General features: G+C 49.7%; 1 protein-coding gene across 3 annotated transcripts in view; it reads right to left on the reverse strand.

Moving 5' to 3' along the window:
- TSC2 (TSC complex subunit 2) overlaps positions 1-17,908 on the reverse strand; it is a 60,767-nt gene that overhangs the window by 11,921 nt on the left and 30,938 nt on the right. The window contains exons 16-31 of one of the 3 annotated variants that reach the window (XM_081965381.1): positions 15,646-15,762; positions 15,377-15,499; positions 14,777-14,886; positions 14,457-14,595; positions 13,919-14,041; positions 13,403-13,537; positions 11,985-12,174; positions 11,292-11,385; positions 10,501-10,603; positions 9,876-9,970; positions 8,437-8,565; positions 5,890-6,054; positions 5,389-5,541; positions 4,247-4,356; positions 2,761-2,940; positions 1,739-1,954 (exon numbers count right to left, since the gene is read on the reverse strand). In XM_081965381.1, the coding sequence (XP_081821507.1) occupies positions 1,739-1,954; positions 2,761-2,940; positions 4,247-4,356; positions 5,389-5,541; positions 5,890-6,054; positions 8,437-8,565; positions 9,876-9,970; positions 10,501-10,603; positions 11,292-11,385; positions 11,985-12,174; positions 13,403-13,537; positions 13,919-14,041; positions 14,457-14,595; positions 14,777-14,886; positions 15,377-15,499; positions 15,646-15,762 (2,182 nt within the window). Of the gene's footprint in view, positions 1-1,738; positions 1,955-2,760; positions 2,941-4,246; positions 4,357-5,388; positions 5,542-5,889; positions 6,055-8,436; positions 8,569-9,875; positions 9,971-10,500; positions 10,604-11,291; positions 11,386-11,984; positions 12,175-13,402; positions 13,538-13,918; positions 14,042-14,456; positions 14,596-14,776; positions 14,887-15,376; positions 15,500-15,645; positions 15,763-17,908 lie in introns of all 3 variants that reach the window. The other 2 variants (XM_081965380.1, XM_081965382.1) reach the window with 2 other exon arrangements.

The raw sequence follows: 17,908 nt of genomic DNA on the forward strand, positions 1-17,908 counted from the left end.
CCCAATCAGCTGGGACTTGGGAAGCAGAGAATAGATGGGGGCGGGGCCAGTCAGAGGTGGGATTTACCGGTTCTCCCAACTACTCATAATTTCCGCTACCGTTTCTCCAGAACTGTCAGAACCTGCTGAATGCCACCTCTGGACTTACTTGTTCTTCTTAAACTTTCTGGTTCTTGAGGCCCGAACATCTCTTCTGCTTCTGAACGCAGCTCTTTACTACAGGCCTTGCTACTAGTAGCAGCCCAAGAGAAAAACTAATGGATCTACCCAGACAGGACAGGACTGGCATCTCTAACGCAGTTTCTCAACCTTAGCAAGTTTAAGATTTGTGGACTGCTGGCCCCATAATGCTAGCTGGGGAATTCTGGGACTTGAATTCCACACATCAATTACAGGAGGTTTTCAACTCAGGACTGAAGATTTGAACTCTACTCCTGACCTGCCAAAGGCATTCTAGGTGCGGAGGGGAGCCCAACCCCTCCTGAAGACCTGAGCTCTGTTCCTGCACTTGACTGGAGAACTGACGTCCTCCTGCAGGGGTGTAATAAGAGATGCTTTAAAGCTCCGTGTCTGCCTCCACCCAGGGGAGGGGACATCCTTTAAGGACACCCTACTTAAGGATTAAATGTGAACTGCCTGTACAATCCTCCAAGAACCTGCACAGTATGTGGGCTGCCCCAGAGACGGAAGAAGCCAAGGCAGAAGCAGGCATTGGCTGGGCAATTCAATGTGCTTCCTATAGTGCGTTTCAAGGTGTTGATTGTCATCTTTAAAGCGCTCCATGGCTCGGGACCTAGTTATTTGCGGAATCGCATTCTACCCCACACATCCCTGCGACCAATCCGCTCTCACAGAGAGGGCCTCCTCCGGGTACCATCCGCTAAACAGTGCGGGCGGGCGGTGCCTAGGAGTAGGGCCTTCTCTGTGATGGGCCCAACCCTCTGGAACGACCTCCCCCCCCCCCCCCGATATTAGAACCACCTCTGATCTCCGCTCCTTCCGCAAGAAACTCAAGACCCACCTGTTTCGAGCAGCTGGTCTGGCCTAATTATAATTATAATCGTAACTGTATTTAACATCTATTACTAACTTTCCTGGATGGCTTTTTAAATTTTATATTCGGGTTTTAAACGGGTTTTAAAATTGTTTTTAATTATTTAAATTGGTTTTGGGGTTTTATATACAGACAGTGTGTGTGTGTTGTTTTTGTTCTATGTCTTATGTTATGTTCTGTTGTTTTGATTATGAATGGTCTGTACACCGCCCCGAGTCCCTACGGGGAGAGGGGGCGGTCTATAAATTAAATAAACTATAAACTATAAACTATAGAGCCTCGTGTTGCCATGTGCATCCAGCAGAAGAACCACAACTGTCCTCATCTGCCTGGCTAGAGATAATGCAGATTTTAGTTCCATGTTGGGAGGAAAGATCTCCTGCAGCTTTTTATGGCCCACAGAACAAATCAATGTAGGCCCCCACATCAACTGAATTTACATTTGTATCCTGCATTTCTACATTAAAGGCTTGAACTTATTCAGGAAATGTTTTTGATGGCTTTTTAAAAGAGACTTTTAAAGTCATGGTTATTTATAACTATCCTGAGCGAACCCGTCTTTCTTTGAGGAAGCCTGAGGCTGTTCCAAAGCAGCTCCTCCGAAACGAAGGCAGCTTGGGACAGGCCGTGCTTCCCGTGGGCTCCACTGGGGTGGCCCCGCAGGCCTCCCGAGCTTGGCGTCACCTGTGTTGGAGCGCTGCAGGAGAAAAGGCTTGGCTGTTCCCGTGGACAAGCTGGAGGAGGGGACCGAGAGGGACTTGTAGAGGGCTGTCTCGCGATGCTCCTTGAAACGCTCGGCTGCCATCAGGGCATTGGAGAGCTCCTGCAGGGGCATGTTGTTGATGTCGGAAGAGAAGGGGCTCAGCGGATTTTCCAGGCTCATCAGCCAGCTAGTGTTCCCTGAGAAAAGAGAAGAAGGGAGCCAGGGGGAGCCCCATCAAGCAGGGCAGCCTCGTCTGGGAAGAGAAGGACAAAACTCCCAACTAAGGCTTTTCCCCCAGAAGCTCCTTGCGGTACAACTGAACAATTCTGACCCATCTATCCCAGGAATATCCGGATAGCCCAACTTGGCCAATGGCTGGACTGGCTAAAATCCAACTCAGAATCCGAATCCTCCAGCCCTAATCAGGTCTGACAGAAGGCTGCCCTTCTAGGAACCAGGACTTCTTTCCCAGCCCAGCTCCAGACTGGATCCCTTTGAAAGCGCCAGCAGGATCATCTTCTGTTCTCCACAACCCTCTGGATCACGAATGTCAGTAGAGCCCCCTGATGGAGAGCAGACCCCCCCCCCCGCCAGCTGTCCCCATTCCCTTGGCAGGCATAGGAAGACACACTCCCGGTGCTTAACGTCTGTGGAGATTCTCCGTCACCCAGTTGTCCCAAAGGGGCTTTTTTTTCAGGAGGCAACTGGACTTTCTGGTTTTTTCTTTTTGAAGACGTTTTGCTTCTCATCCAAGAAGCTTCTTCGGCTCTGACTGGATGGTGGGGAATGGAAGGATTTATACTCCTTGCAGACAGCTGGTCATTTGCATCCTTTTGAATGCAAGGAGTATAAATCCTTCCCTTCCCCACCATCCAGTCAGAGCTGAAGAAGCTTCTTGGATGAGAAGAGAAACGTCTTCAAGCAAAAACAAAGGGAAGTCCAGTTGCCTCTTGAAAAAAAGCACCTTTGGCACCCCTGGTGCTAGTTACCTTAGTGCACCTACCTGTGGGCCTCCGCACTGATATTTCTGCCCAGCCTTGAGTCAGGAGGGGGACGTAAGTAGCCAGGTTGGCCTTCTCGGTTTGGGGAGCAGGAGGAGAGCTTGGGGGCGCCTGGAGTCCCATGCTGGCTGAGAAATGAGAGGCAGAGCCGTCCAGAGCACCAACACGCAAAGCATGGCCTCCTGCACAAGGGGGGGGGGGGGGCATTTGATTTCAAGCTGAATCAAAAAGCACAGGAGGAGCAACACAGAAGGGACAAGTCCAGCCTGGGCAATGAAAGGAGAAAGGGCCCAAGGCGTGGAGTTGAGAATGCAGGCACAATTGTACCCCTGCCTTTCTCTGCCAGTATGGCAGGCGGACGTATTTCAGCCTAGCCCTCTCTTTCATAGCAAGCCACCCACACTCACCCACACACCCTGCCAGGCACAGGCACCCCCTTTCCCTCCTTATGGGCATTCCAAGAAGCTCAGAGGAGCTTGGCAGCCGGACCTTCTGCCCCACAACCAGTGCAGTCCACAGAATGTTTCTGTTCCTCTCCCCTCCAGACGGAAGCCCCCGGGCAGAAGGGGAGAGGGAAGCGGTGCCTGTGACCCCCCGGGGCGCACAATCAGGTTCAAGAAAAGCAAAGCCGCTGCTCCTGGCATCCCCTCCGGGGAGCCATCCAGGCCATCTGGCAGAAGCCTTGCAAGGAAAGCTCAGAGGTCTCACTGCGCCCTGCTTAAGGCAGGTGTGGCAACAGGTTCTGAAGTTGGGTTCATGCGATTCCGCTTCACAGGTGGAAAAGGGCTGGGGGAGGGGTGGCTGAGCAGGCCCTATGAACGGAGTTCCTGACTTCGCCTGCTGCTTTTCTTGGGACCCACCGGCCAGGGAGATACCACAATGCAGCTTTTGATAACGAGATTGAACATGCTGTGAGATCCAGCTGATAAATGAACTCCTCCTATTTAGGGCAGGGACTGGCAACCTGGTGCCTTCCGGACATTCTGGACTACAACTCCCATCAGTAGCTACTTTGACTGGGTCTTAATGGGAGTCGTAGTCTTAGTGGCTGCTATCAAACGTTCGCTTTCAGTTCCCAAGCAAGAGGCCAAGTTATCCCATGCCACTGGCCCTGTGGAGGCCGCCAGCATCGAGGGGCTGGGAAGCTTCTTTGGCTACTCTTGCTCGGAAAAACCAGCCTCTCCCACCGGAAGGGAGCCTCCCGGGAATCCCCGAAGGCTCAGCCACCAGAACCAGAAGCCAAAGCCCGACAGCGCCCACTCTGCTGCTGCTGCTGCTGCCAGGATAATTGGGGGGTGGGTGGGTGTCGGGATTTCACCCCAACATTCCCAGTTCCAGTTATCCCACTGCAGGACTTCCTTCAATGGGTCAGCAGAGCTTACAAACAACAAGCTGATTCTTTGACACAATTAACAACCGCAATTCCAAGTATATTTTCCTGTCCCTAAATTCATTTGGGCGTTTCAGGGACTCGGGGAGGCTCCTTACCTGACATGGACCTGACTCGATTGCGGGTTCGAACCACCTGAGGGCCAGCCTGAGATTCGAGTTTTGCCGGGGCCTCCTTTGACTGTCTCACTTGCAAGCTGTGATCTGAACTGGGAATCCAAAAGGATTTTGATGTCAATTCATTAGGAAATAGGAGGGCAGCATTTACAGGAAGGATCTACAGAAAGGCTTAGACTCAACCCTGGCAAGAGCCCCCCCCCCCCAATTTTGGCCCCCAGGCTCCAGCTGGTGTGCAGCTTGGAGTCCTCCTAGAGCCGGTGGTAGCCATGGCTGGGTGCTGCTTTGCACAGGTTCACCAGGTGCACCAATTTTACTTCCTCCTGGACTGGGCGGCCTTGGGTCACTTGTTTGGATTGCTGCAAGGCGTTCTACATGGGGCTGCCCTTGAAGACCACCCAGAAACTATAAATGTTCTAGAATCCGGGGGTGCAGGCAGTGATGGGAGGCCCTGCATTTGCCCATGGAAGACCTTTATTGCCAGACAGCTTCTCCCTAAGGACATCTGCCCGCCCTACCAGATGAGATCGGGTGGGCACATGCCTACTTCACGCCCTGGAAAGTCAGTCTAGCGATCAACTAGCAACTGCCAGTCAAACCTGAAAGGCGGGGGAAGATGGACTTGGGGGTTATGGGGAGAATATGCTTCCAATGTCCACATCTGGTTGGGCAGTGGCATCAGTGACAAGTGTATTTGTTTGTTTGTGATGTAATGCAATGATGTAAACAGATAGATAGAATTAAAATTGGCACCATTTTCTGTTGCTGTGCTACTGTGAAGAAGTCCATAATGGTGGCAGAAGATCCTGGAGAACCAACTGCCAAGACTGATGGCTTAAAAGTCCTGCAGACCCACAGCATTCTTCCAAGCTCCATCCCTGCCTTGAGATTTAGGCTACCTTTACAGTTGCAAAGCAGTCTTTCTCAGTCTTGGCCCATTTATGTATGCTGGCTGGAGAATTCTGGCAGCTAAAGTCCACGCATCATATTGATCTAAACAATGCCAGTGTTTAAAATCTGGACAAAAACGCCACCTTCCCTTGCAGTTACAACATTGTCGTTAATTTTCTGTACCTCTTAGTTTAAAAAGGATCTGAAAAGCAAGCAAGCTGTTGGAAGCTTACCTGGATTCTGCACCATTGTGGAGCTCTCCGTGGTCAAGGCCCAGGAGGGACCTGGTTCCTGTCCCAACACTTGTAGTGATTGTAACAAGCTTGTTACCCACTAGCCATGTCTTGGTCCTCCCTCCAGCCAAGAGGAACTCGCCCACTGGAGACCTAAAAGTCCCCAGAAAACAAGGATAAAGATGCTATTGAAGTCTCTCTGAATAAGGAGATTTCAACATTCACTGAAACTTTCCCAAAGAAAGCTCCTAAATCCTTCTCCCACCTCCGGAAGGAAAATGACCCAAAGAGCCAGGATTCCCAACTGATTTTCCATCCTCCCTGAGCAAACTGTTTCTTCAAGCATCATTCTTGATTTGAGGTGCTGACAATCAGACAGAAGTGTTGCCTCCGGGCAGAAACTAGAGTTTGCACCAACCCTGGCGTTTAACGCTTCAGGTGCTGGGTCTCGCTCCTGGGAAGAGCCCCCTGCAAACACCAGAGGAGAGCAGCTACTCCAACCTTTTGGGCACAGCTGTGAAGTTGGAAAAGACGTATCGGGCCATCATGTCGAGGCAGGTCTCGGTGAGCTCCAAGTGGAGGGTCTTCAGGTTGTCATCTGCCTGAGCCATGGAGTTCTCATCGGCAGAGCCCAGGCTGGAACTGGTGATGGAGGTTTGTATCCGGCTAGAAAAAGGGGGGCAGGGAGATTACAATTTGGAAGAAGGCATCTCCCAAGGGAAGAGGTCCCCCAATTCCACGAAGCATGCAGCAGGCTGAGGTGTGGGCAAATATATCCGATTCGGGGAGGTTTTAACTGACAGGCCTCACACTGGCTTGGGCAGCCTTGAGGTCAAGGGCCAGGAAGCAGATGCAGGGAGAAGAGCAAATGGGGGGCTATTCCATCTCTTCCCAGAGGCAGAGAAGGTTCGGCCGGATGGCATCAGATGGGAACCGGCAAGAACTGACTGCGGGTCGTTTTCGGGACTCTCGTTTGTCCTTGATTGGACAGCCAGGGGTTCAGGGGGCTGATTCAGGATGAAACCAGATAATTATGTATAAAAATGAATTTACTTATAAAAAAACTAAAGGAATCAAACTGAAATAGCTCAGAAAAATGCAAACAGAAAGACTCCCACTTATTCAAAGGTGGGAGCCAGAAATCAGTAAAATTTCTCTCTCTCCCCATTCCAGACCACCCAGGAGGCTACAAATTGCTTTCTCTGCCCCAGTTCCAACCCACAGCAAGAGCCTTGCAAGGCCCCCAGGTGGCTTCTGGCTGAGATGCTCAACTCCACCCAGTCTGACATTTGGGGGAAACTTTATATTTAATATTAATTACAACGTTAACTTAATAGACTTAAGAACACGACTGAGCCCCACATTTGACTGCTAAGCGAGGCAGCTGTTAAGTGGGCTTTGCCCCATTTTACCCTCTTTCTTGCCAGGGTTGTTAAGTGAATCACCCTGGTTCTCAACATGGCTGCTAAGTGAATCTGGCTTCCCCATTGGCTTTGCCTGTCAGAAGGTCACCAAAGGGGCATCATCCCCTGGGACACTGCGGCCGTCCTGATCCCCTTAGGGTTAAATCGAAACAAACGTGCCAGTCTTGCCCTCTTCATGGCCACAAGAGGCAGGGCCTCTTCCACTCATTCTGGGGATGGAGCCACAACCTGCCGGTGAAAGCCTGAGGGTCAGAGCAGTTTGAAATGAAATGTGCACCCCACACAGGGGTCTCCGCAGGGTCTGCCCAATGGGAAAAATGGGGGCTGCCACAGGGCATCAAAGGCAGGCAGAGCTGCATTTGCACAATTTTGATTGCCATCTTATTTGACCACACCCTGCAGGAGCCCCCACCTCAACAGTCCCCATCCCCCAAGCGGAATTATTTCACAGCCAAGTTCTGAAGGTGCAGGACTTTGTTCAAGGCACATCGGGGCTTTCATATCTGAGTCCCGTTGCCTGAGTTTGTGTTGGCTCTTATGGCTGCTCTTTGGTTGCTCTTTAACATCTCACCATTCTTGTCTGCAGAAAAATCCCTCCACTCACGCCTTCTCCCCCAGTTCTTGAGTCTTCCCCCCCCCAGTTAACTGGAAGAAAGTATGTGAGTTTCCAGACAAGGCCATCTTTGTGATGGGCTCCTCTGCAATTACTCTCTTGCTAACTAGGATTAGCAGCGAGGATTCTCCTCTACTCAGGTTTGCAATGTAGCTGTTGAAGTCCCCCCCCAGCCAAACATTACTGAGAAGCCAGCACAGATAAAGTTTGGATGCCTAAGACAAGACTGGAGGCTCACAAATCCCTCCTTTCTTTCTCTTCTTCACAACTGGGTAGTGATACAATAAAGCAGCCCCAATTATGGTTATCTCCCAAACTAGTGTCAAACATTGACTGAAGGGATCAGGATTCGCTCTGACAAGGCGGGGTAACCTGAATGAAGGTGATGCTTCATCAGGGGGAAGGTCAGGGTGAGGCTCAGCCTTCAGGTGGCAGGGAATAAGTGGGTTTTTCTTGCAGCGAATGTTACATTTGCCTTGGATATGGAAGAGATGCATTCTGGATGCCTTCCTTGTTTTAAATGCTTAAACCAAACACGGAGCTACGGAAGATTATGAGATGGCAAACCTTTGTTACGGCTCATTCTCAAAAGATCTCAGGCTCCACGTCCCCATTTCCACTCCATCCCGTAGAATCTGCACAGGTTTTGAACTATGATATTGAGAAGCCCAGAGCCAGCAAACAGGATGCTTTCATTACGGCCATGAAATAACCACCATTTGAAAGGTTTAAGCCAGAAGCAACTGCAACCGTCAGACCCTAAGAAATGGTGGTGGTGCTGGTGGTGCAAAGCCCCCGCCTGGTCCCTTCACACCAAACCAAGCCAAGCCAAACCAAACTGAGACCGTTATCCTGAAACATGCACTGACATGCTTTCAAAGCCAGTGGGAGACTGGGCACTAGGAAGCCAAGCAGGAGCCCAACATGCACCGTCCCAGCCCCCTCGGCACAGACCCCCTCGCTCCTCCTCCTCCTCCTCCTCCTCCTCCTCCCCTGTCCCAGCGTCTCTACCTGTGGGCTGCATGGTCAGACACACTGATGCTGCGGGAGCGGAAGGCATCAACGGCCGAGGGATCCTTCAGGGCTCTCACGGAAGGAGACGGATTCAAGTTTGGCCTGGCATTTTTGGCTACTTTAAAGCTACTAAGGGCAAAGCGGCATCAGAACCAGAGAGGCATGATTGCGCAGCAAGGAAATCATTGGAAGGATGGGATGTGAAAGGCCACAAAAGCCCCAGAAGACGGTGGAGAAAAGAAAGGAAAAGAAGACAAAACAGAAGACAAAAGGCCAAAAAAAGGAGGGAAGGGAATTAAAAAACAAGGAAAACTTAACAGCATGAACATTTTAAACACAACAAGCCCGTTTTGCTGCGGACTGCTCGGTGTTACCCCAACCCAAAATAAAACAGAACACAAACCAACCACGCATAACCAGATGAAATTAGCGCAACTTAACACAAAGGCGGACTGAAAGTGGCAGCTGGGATGTCAAGGTGTGTTGCACAAGGGAGCCCCTTACGCAGCTGAGTGGGCAGAGACTTCAAAGTGCCCTTCACAACTCTGCCCCAAGTGACCAACAAAGTAACTAGGCTCATAAGGGAGCTCCACTCAACGGGGAAACACCTCCAGGCTGAAGCAGGACAATCCCAAGACTGAGGATAGGAATGACAGCATTTCTCCTGCTGCCAAACAAAACAATGTCATTTCCAAGCAAGCAAGTTTTTCTGAGTGGGAATTCCCCTCGTCTGGACCCCAACAGGAAGGCCACCCGAGAAAGACATCAGGAGCTGGGAGAATGCATTTCTTACCAGGCGACAAAGACATTCTTCTATCTCCCACCTGAGCTGCTTCTATGAAGACATCACAAGACTGACTACAATTGATTCATAGTTTGGGGATTCCTGGCGAGTGTTCTGTTTAGAAGCGACTCACGAGAAGCCTTAATCTCTGATCAAGAGGGTCTCTCCTTTGGGGAGGAACAGAGTCCAAGAGGTTTTGGAAATAGTCTGTGGAGACTTTATCCCAATTCCGACTGACAAATAAACAATATTTCAGCTTGATGAGAATAAAATATTCAGTCACGTCAGTGGAGACAGAGCCAAAAGCGGGAATTGTGCCTGTGAGGGAGATTGATTCGAGACATTTCAATGATTCTGATTTAGCCTGAGTCCCAAAGACTCTACTAGGGTCTCCGTCTGGCATCCCCTCCTCATGACTGTCAGGACTGGGAGAGGAACTAAGACGCCTCTAGAGCACCTCAGCCCCCTCAAGACATGGGGAGAAGAGAGCAGGCAACCCAAGAGGGGGAGTCTGAGTTCTGCATTCCTTCCATGCCCCAGCCAGCCAGAGGGGATGGGCCAAGGCTGAGGGAAGCCCTTCTGGCAGAAACCGCCTTTAACTGCTGCCAAAGCAAAGAGAGAAGAGCCTTCCCTGCCCTTAGGACCAACTTACTTCTTGGGTCTCTCGTTTAGACTGGTACTCCGAGCCCGGAAACTGTCTTTCTCTGGGGTGTCATCGAAGGAGAGGAGGATGTTCGACCGCAAGCCCTGTTCAAAAGAGGGGGGGGGCGTGCCAGAGAGGATCCACTGGGTCTCAGCCACCTCCAGCTGAACCCCCCCCCCCAAAGGGCACCTGGTGTCAGCCCTGCAATGTAGACTCTGGGCACCAGGGCCATGTCCCAAGGGCTGCTTTTACGTAACAGCCAGAAGAACCAAATCTTGCAAATTGGACGGTGCTTCCCCCTCCCTCCCCTCCTCTTCAGGTGAATGAGGGAGCGGCCCCCTTGCCCTGTAGCGGCTTTTCCTCCTGACCTTCAAGGCCAGTCCCTCTCTCCTCCAGCCCTGGCTGGGGAATAGCCAGACCAAGCCGCAAAGTCAACTCAAGCAAAATCTTCCCAGCCTCACTAACTGTGAGCTATGTCACCATGAGAGCAGCCCCCGCCACAAAGGCCACGGCTGCGGGATGGGAGACCCCCTCTGGGAGCTGGAAGCCACATTGCTGAAGGCTGCCAGGGTTGAGAAACGGCTGTGGCAGCCGGACTTTTCCTTGCTCTTCCTCAATTATGGAAGACACTCACCTTCGTGATATAGGGAACAAAGTCTTTCCGAAAGGGGAGACGGCATTTGATAAACCACATAGCGATGACATGATGCGCCAGGCATACAATATACTGGTTAAACCTACAAACAGTTAAGAAAGGATGTTTAGCAGCCCTGACGGCCTACGGGCTCTTTGGCAGGCAATCAATCCATTTATAAGCCAATAAATATGCAGTCAATCAAGTGAATAACCACCGCAGGGGACCAGGCAGCCAGGCCAGCCTGCAAACGGAAGCGCTACAGAGAAGTCTATACGTGAAGGTCATGCCAATAGGCAGGAGATTTGCCTGAGAAGAAAATTCACCACAGCCGATACATCCATCAACCAGCCTCTTCACCGTAAGAGCCGTGGTGGCCCAGTGGTTAGAGTGCAGTACTGCTGGCTACTTCTACTGACTGCTGGCTGACTGCAATTTGGCAGTTCGAATCTCACCAGGCTCAAGGTTGACTCAGCCTTCACTCCTTCTGAGGTTGGTAAAAGGAGGACCCAGATTGTTGGGAGCAAACAGACTGACTCTGTAAACTTAGGGAGGGCTGTAAAGCATTGTGAAGTGGTATAGAAGTCTAAATGCGATTGCTATCCCCTTCTGCCTCTCTCCTCTTTCAGTCTCCTAAGAGAAGGGGAAGGAGGACAAAGCAGCTGCATGCTTGGGACAACAGGAGGGGGACATCTAAACCTAACTTCTCTTCTGGGGTGGAAAGCGGTTCTCAAAGCAACCGTCAACCAAGGATCCCTTGGTTATGAGTTAATATGAAGCAGCCAGCTTACTTGGAGGGGTTTGTATAGGGCAGAGAGATGGCAAATACACTGGCGTACTGCTCCGCTGCAAAATTCCTGTAGAGATGAGGCAGGCGGGCCAGCGCTGGAAGGGAGAAGAAAATAAGGTCAGGTGAGAGGCCTCATCCTGCTCCATGCACATAACGGGAATTCCCATAGCCTGGTTTTGCAAAATCCACACAGATGAAGGTTTCTGAATCAAGGCTGGGATTCTGTATCACCCTAAATCATAAACGGCAGCCTACAGACGCAAGGCTGGGCCAAGAAGTATAGCCTGCCCACCATGCTTAGTCTCATGCACGGACAGGACAGCTGGACTCCCAGGTAGCCTTCTTGGCCAGGGAAAGGAAGTGGCATGCTAAGGCCTGTTTCGGTGGTCTCTCACTTAAGTCCCAGCTACATCTGAATTTGGGCGTCTGAGCTAGAGTTCTATCACTTGCGGAGATTGAAAATATAACCCCAGATGCAAAGAGCAACTCAGTGATTTCCAGAAACTAAAACGGTTTGAGCTTTCCTGCACCTTCTCACTGTCAAAGCACCTGAAATTTGCACAAGAGAGGGCAACTGTTTCAGAGACAGGGCAACTATTCAAGTGTCCCACCGTCAAAGCTCTTAGGAGTTTCTAAGAGTTTCCAAAGGAGCAGAGACAGGCTGACACAGGCTCCAGGGCCCCCCACAACTTACTTGAAAGGAATTCCAAGAGAGGGATGGCCATGTTGGCTGTGGCTGAAATATGCGTCAACTTCACTATCAGGACTGGCAAAGCTTTGATGATAATATCCGGCATCTCAACGCTGCAGATCGACAATGCCACCACACACTGGCTGGCACAGCGGAAGATCAGCCCATGCTCCAGGCAGTAGACCATCTCCCGCTGGGTGGAGAGAACAGGGTTATAGAGGGGAAGGCACAACATGGGCTCTAAGACATTATTTAGGTATTGATTATAGACTGTTCGGATGAGGGCATTGACTCTGATGGGTTTAGCATCCAGGAGAACTTTTTAAAAGCGAAATTCAACGTTCCTCCAATTAACTATTCTCCCAGGCATTTTTCTATGCTAGACCTTTGGAGGACAAAATCACTCGCATTAACTTGGAGGCTGCTTGGGCAAATCCATTTGAAATGACAGGCTCTTGCCTTGGGGAGCAGCTCCAACCTGTGGCTCTGGTGGAAGCAGACTGAGACCCCTGTGGGATTCACTCCACCGCTTGTGAATTAGGGTGCTGCCTTATCTGGTCACTCAAAGCCTGCGTGCATGTGGGCGTGGGCGTGTGTGTGTGTGTGTGTGTGTGTGTGTGTGTGTGAGACAGGAGACCGAGTCGGGTGGTAGTAAATATATTGGTAAGTGGTGGGGCTCCTCCTCTTGAAAGAGGGGCTACATCCTCTTCTCAAGAAATCATCCTCAGCTATTCGAGACCATCATCAGTGTGAGAAACGCCATGTCACTTTTTCAGTTCCTTTGCAGCTCTGAATGGTTACTACTAAACGTAAGTTGTAAGTTGAAGACTGCCTTAATTCATGCCCATCCCTGCACTGCCCGCGGCTGCTCCACGCAGCCTTGGGGAAAGTGCAGCAGCCCTGGCTAGGCCCCCACTGACGCCTCCCACACGGCTGAGAGTTGTAACAACTGCCAGGATGTTCCGGGTGCAGCTCAACCCTTTGAAAATCTGACACGACTCAAGGGCCGGAAGTCTCCAGGTCTGCTTTCTCCAAGGGGAATCTGCTGATCCAGTGAGAGATGCTCACGTGGGATCCTTCCACCAGGGGAATGCTATCGGGAGATCCCCTGATGAAGCCTTTCCCAGCTCACTTCCAGAAATCTGGAGGCCAACCACCCCTGGCTGCATTGGCACAGTGCTTCAGACAAGCGTCTGAAGATGATTAAGGTCGTCTGGCCCAAATGCTGGAACCCTGGGCTGACTGGCCATCGCTGCATAGGCTGAGTTTGGCTTTTCACCTTCTCCTCTTAATGCTTATAAAGTCTCTGGGAATGAAATGGCAAAAAGCTGTAGCAATAGCTAGGAATGCAGGAGTCTCAGAAGCCCCAAAAGCAGAAGGAAGAGCAAGTTTCCCTCGTCCCGCTGCACCTCCTGCAATACCTGCTTCGTCTTGTCCAGGTAGCTGTGATAGGAGATCAAAGCAGTCAAGACTGGAACCACCACCTGGTGCAGGTCGTTCCGGGACAGCCCTTCTGACACATCCCGCAGCCGCTCCGTCATCTTCTTATCGGTGAGCTGGGGCGAAAGAGACACCGACTTGTGCTTTCCAAAAACAATCTTACACGAGGGAAACCATGGATTGGAACCATTAGAGGGGGGGGGGGGCAGCCAAACCTCTGGGCCTCTGAAGCCCTGGTTGGGGGTGGGGGGGAATAACACTCCTCAAAGCCCCTGCTGGATGAAAAGTGAACTGCATTCTTCATAGAGGAGGAAGGGAAAACAAATACATGGAGAATGATCAAAGTGAACTACATTTGATTTAAAATGCAGTTTTTTCTTATGCTGGACCCCCCCCCCCCCCATACTGTGGATTCTGGCCCTCGGCCTAAAACATGCTCTACAGCCCTGGATACAAACAGCCCAGCCCAAATTCCCAGAGGCCCAGCACGTCCTTACCATGGAGCACAGGGCAGAAGACAGCTGATCGATACTGCAAGGGGAGGTTAAATACAGGACTTTATACTGCAGAGATTTGGGCAGCTTGTTCAGGACCTGTTTCAGCACCTTCCAGTCGGTCTCCTAAAAGGGAAGGAGAAGGAGAAGAAGAGGAAGAGAGGAATTGGAGAAATGGAGGAAGAGCCCAGAGAGCAGCAAACAAGGGAGGGTGTTGGTGCCCCAGGAAGGATCCTTTTCCTATGTGAATCAAGTTGTTCCTTCTCAGCATCCTAGCCGTTATTTAATCCCTGCATGGGAAATTGTAACTGCAAGATACTAAACCCCCACCCCCACCCACCCCAAAATATGACAGAGAAGAACGAGTGCAAGTGAGGCTATGAAAGTTTGCTGCAAGATGACTGCAGTCTGGCCGTTTATTACAACCTGGGTCTAGAAAAGAGGGAAGCCCAGTGCTGTTGGCAGAAGCTGCCTTGAAACTCTGGATCGATACTGAGAACTCAGATCAACTGGCTTTTGTCCCCTTGGATTCCTCACTCACTTGCTTCAAGCACTGCAGAAGAACTCCAAAGAGGAGAGAGTAAGACAGGTGGCCTGTGCGGATGGGGGCGTTCTGAGGGGGGGCGCTTGGACTTCCCGAGGGAGGGGACAGAGGGCCGACAAGCTTTTTCTCAGGCTCCCTGCAACACAAGAGAAGACCATCAGTGTGGCCGGTTGCCCAGAGCTCCCGGGAGCTCCGAGCTTCTTCCAGACCCTTTCAAGCGAGCTTCAGGCTAGCCCGAAGGAGAAGCCTTTGGGAGAAGAGGCAGCCGCTGCCCCCAAGCTCTGGGAAGGGAAAGGCTGCAACCAAAGGAAACATACACCAAATCGCAGAGGCAGTAGGGGCTGAATCTCACAAGGCCGTCTTTAGTGGGGAGGCCCAGGCGGTGGAGAAGAGCGTCCGCACGAAGTGAGAGCAAGAAGTCAAAAACCTAAAAAGGGAAAGAACAATCCAACGTAAAAGCAAAAAGGAGAAGGGGCATCGTTTCCAGTCATTCCAAGTCTGACTACATGAAAAGAGCTCCTCAGCCAAGCTACTATTTCGGAAAAAAGTATTTCAAAAAGCATTAGATGGGCAGCAGACAGAAATCGCCCCCCCCCCCCACCCCACAGTCACAGGGTCCCTCCCTGCAAAAGTCAATGTCCCGCTGCATTGCTGTTAAACCTCATTCCTTTTGTATCATCATCAGGTTCAAACCTTCATAATGACACCCCGGAGACAGGCAAGGGGGCCACAGTTAGCCTGGTCTGGGGATTCACCGAGACACCTCAGCCCTCTGTTGTGACAAACATCTTCTCAGAACTTGTAAAAGCAAGACAGTAGCAATGGCCACGCAAACCCTTTTGCTTCCCCTTTGCTTCCTCCCTCCAACTTTCCCTGCAAATCTCTGGATCTGGGAAGGGGCCTGAGAGCGTTTTCACCTGCAGGCGGATGCTGCTGGCAATGGGGAGGCTGTACTTGTGTTTATAGTGGAGCTGAAGGTGATGGACGAGCATCTCGTAGACCCGCATGGCGTGGCTGGCAGGCAAGCTGTACAACTTGGTCTAAGAGGAGGAGGGGGAAAGTTTTTGTCACCCTGGAGTTGTTCTCTTCTACTACAAAAGCACAGAAAGAATGGCTGAGGACCACACTGAATTCTTTAAAATATTATCCTGGGAAGGGAAAAAGAAAGGGCGGGCAGGAACTTTACCTGGAAAATGACAAGTAAGCCAACGACGGCCGTCTTCACGTCTTCTAAGGAGGTCGAGTAAGAGAGCAGGTCTCTTTCTTCCAGGTCAGCAGGGGGCAGCAAAGTGTGGGAAGCCACCTTTACAGGAAGAGAGCAAGCAGTTTTGCTGAAGACGGCAATCCACAATGGGGACTTCAAGGGGTGGAGATTGGGGAGGCGGGGCTGACACTGCAGCGGCACGATATGCGATCTTGTAGCTCCAAGTTCACTGTCAATATCTCTCCCGCTGGACGGTCCTTCTGGACCTAAACCATCTGGTAGAGATGGTGATAGTGAAGGGCACATCCTGCCAATCCCAGGGACATCGTAAAGTCCCTGGTCGATCCAGGAAAAGCCTTTCTTTCCGGCGGTTGCGAGGCAGCCATTTAAGCTGCTGAAGTTGCGGACAGCTCTGATACGGAAGAGAGAACAGATGAAAGTGTGTCGTTTTTGTGAGAGGACTTTTATTTACTATTATTTGAGAGAACACCCTAAAAGACTATTATTAAAATTAAAATTGAAGACTGAAGTGGTTAAGCAGCGAAATTAAACCAAAGTCAAGTTGAGTCCCCCCCCCTTTTTTTTTAATGTTGGAATTTGGCTGGATTTCTACAAATGTCTTTTATTTTTAGACTGGACTGGGTTTTTTCCCCCCTCTTTCTTTTAGTCTTTTCCTTTTTAAATAACTTACATAGCAATTTCCACTGTCAAAAGATCTTTTTTCCTACTATTTTTTGCTTACAATGTGTTAACCATATTTCCTTTTTGAACTTTCTTTTCTATTTTTTTTTATTTTTTGAGAATAAGGGAAGTAAGGGAAAGCAAATGAGAACACTGCCACCTAGAGATCTGGAAATATTGTTTTCTTTTTTCATGTATGAGTATTTAGAGGAAAGTTAAGACCCGGCGTTACACTTCAAGGACTTTGAATCTGTTTATGAAATGATAGTGGAATGAGCATGGAGAATTGTTTATTCAGGTGCTCCTTTGGGATACTATCAGCGTGTGGAGCTTGGGCTTGAAAGAAAGGCTAGAAATGGAAGAAAGAAGCCTGTTGTGACCTTGAAGAGACAACTGTCAATTTTAATCAACATAAGAGTTTGGATCTTACATAATGGCAGTTTTTTTCTCCTTGTCATTTTTCCCCCCCACCTCCTTACTTTCCCTCTCATTTAGCCATTGCCAGCTGGTTGAGGCTTGCTGCAAAGAAGCTTGGCTCTTTTCTTTTTTTTTCCTTTTTTTTTAAAGAAGTGTTCCCTTTTTGCCTTTTCCTTCCTATTTTTTGGGATGTATATATAGACACTTTCTTTTTTCTCCTTTTCTCCTTTTCTGCTGGATTTTTTTCTCTCTTCCCTCCCCTTTTCTCGTTCTAGGGTTACTTGGGATTACAACTGACAGAAGAATTGGAAAATTTTGTACTTCACAACTAGATCAACTCTTTGAAAATGAGTAAAAAGATATTGGCTCTGCAATACCAACTTCCTCTTCTTCACCGTCGGGAGGACAAAGATCAATATAAACAATGTTGCAACAGGAAAAGGACAAGGACAAGGAAGTGACACTTCAGGCGATTATGCAAGGAATACAAAAAATACAAATAAAAACAGAAAGTATTGAGAAAAGAATAGAAAAGATGGAACAAAGAGCAGAGAGCATTGAACAAAAAACAGAGAAAACAGATGAAAAAAATGAGAATATTCACCAAATGATGATAAAATATGAGGAAAGACTTCAAAAAAATTGAAGAAAAAGATGAACAAAGAGATAAAAAAATTGGAGATATCAACAGCCGATTGAATGTGATGGAAAAAGACAACAGTGGAATACTTGGATGGGAGATTGATTGATCAGCATTATATCTCAGATTCTAAAACATTGAAAAGGAAAAGGGAGAAAATTTGGCAGAAATAATGATAGAAATTCTCCAATAACCAAAGAGAACGACCGTTGACTTACCTGAACAGTCCTTCTATGTGCGCTGCTAGGGGAATCCAAGCATGGGTTAACTTTGTCCATTAGCCTAGAGACTGAGTTACGTAATTGTTGACCACGCCTCCTCTGACTGGGATAATTCAGTTTTGTACGAAGGTTCAGCCGATCCAAGAGATGGAAACAAATGTCATGAAATGCAATAGTTAATGAGGTAAATAAACCATACGAATGGAAGTGTATGCAAAAGGTCAAATGCCCAGACCAGCCAAAGCCGAGGGCGGGTTTGGATTCCACTCACAGCGCACATAGAAGG

This window comes from Natrix helvetica (assembly GCF_964273705.1).
Source record: "Natrix helvetica genome assembly, chromosome: 13".
In the NCBI taxonomy this organism is placed as follows: Eukaryota; Metazoa; Chordata; class Lepidosauria; order Squamata; family Natricidae; genus Natrix; species Natrix helvetica.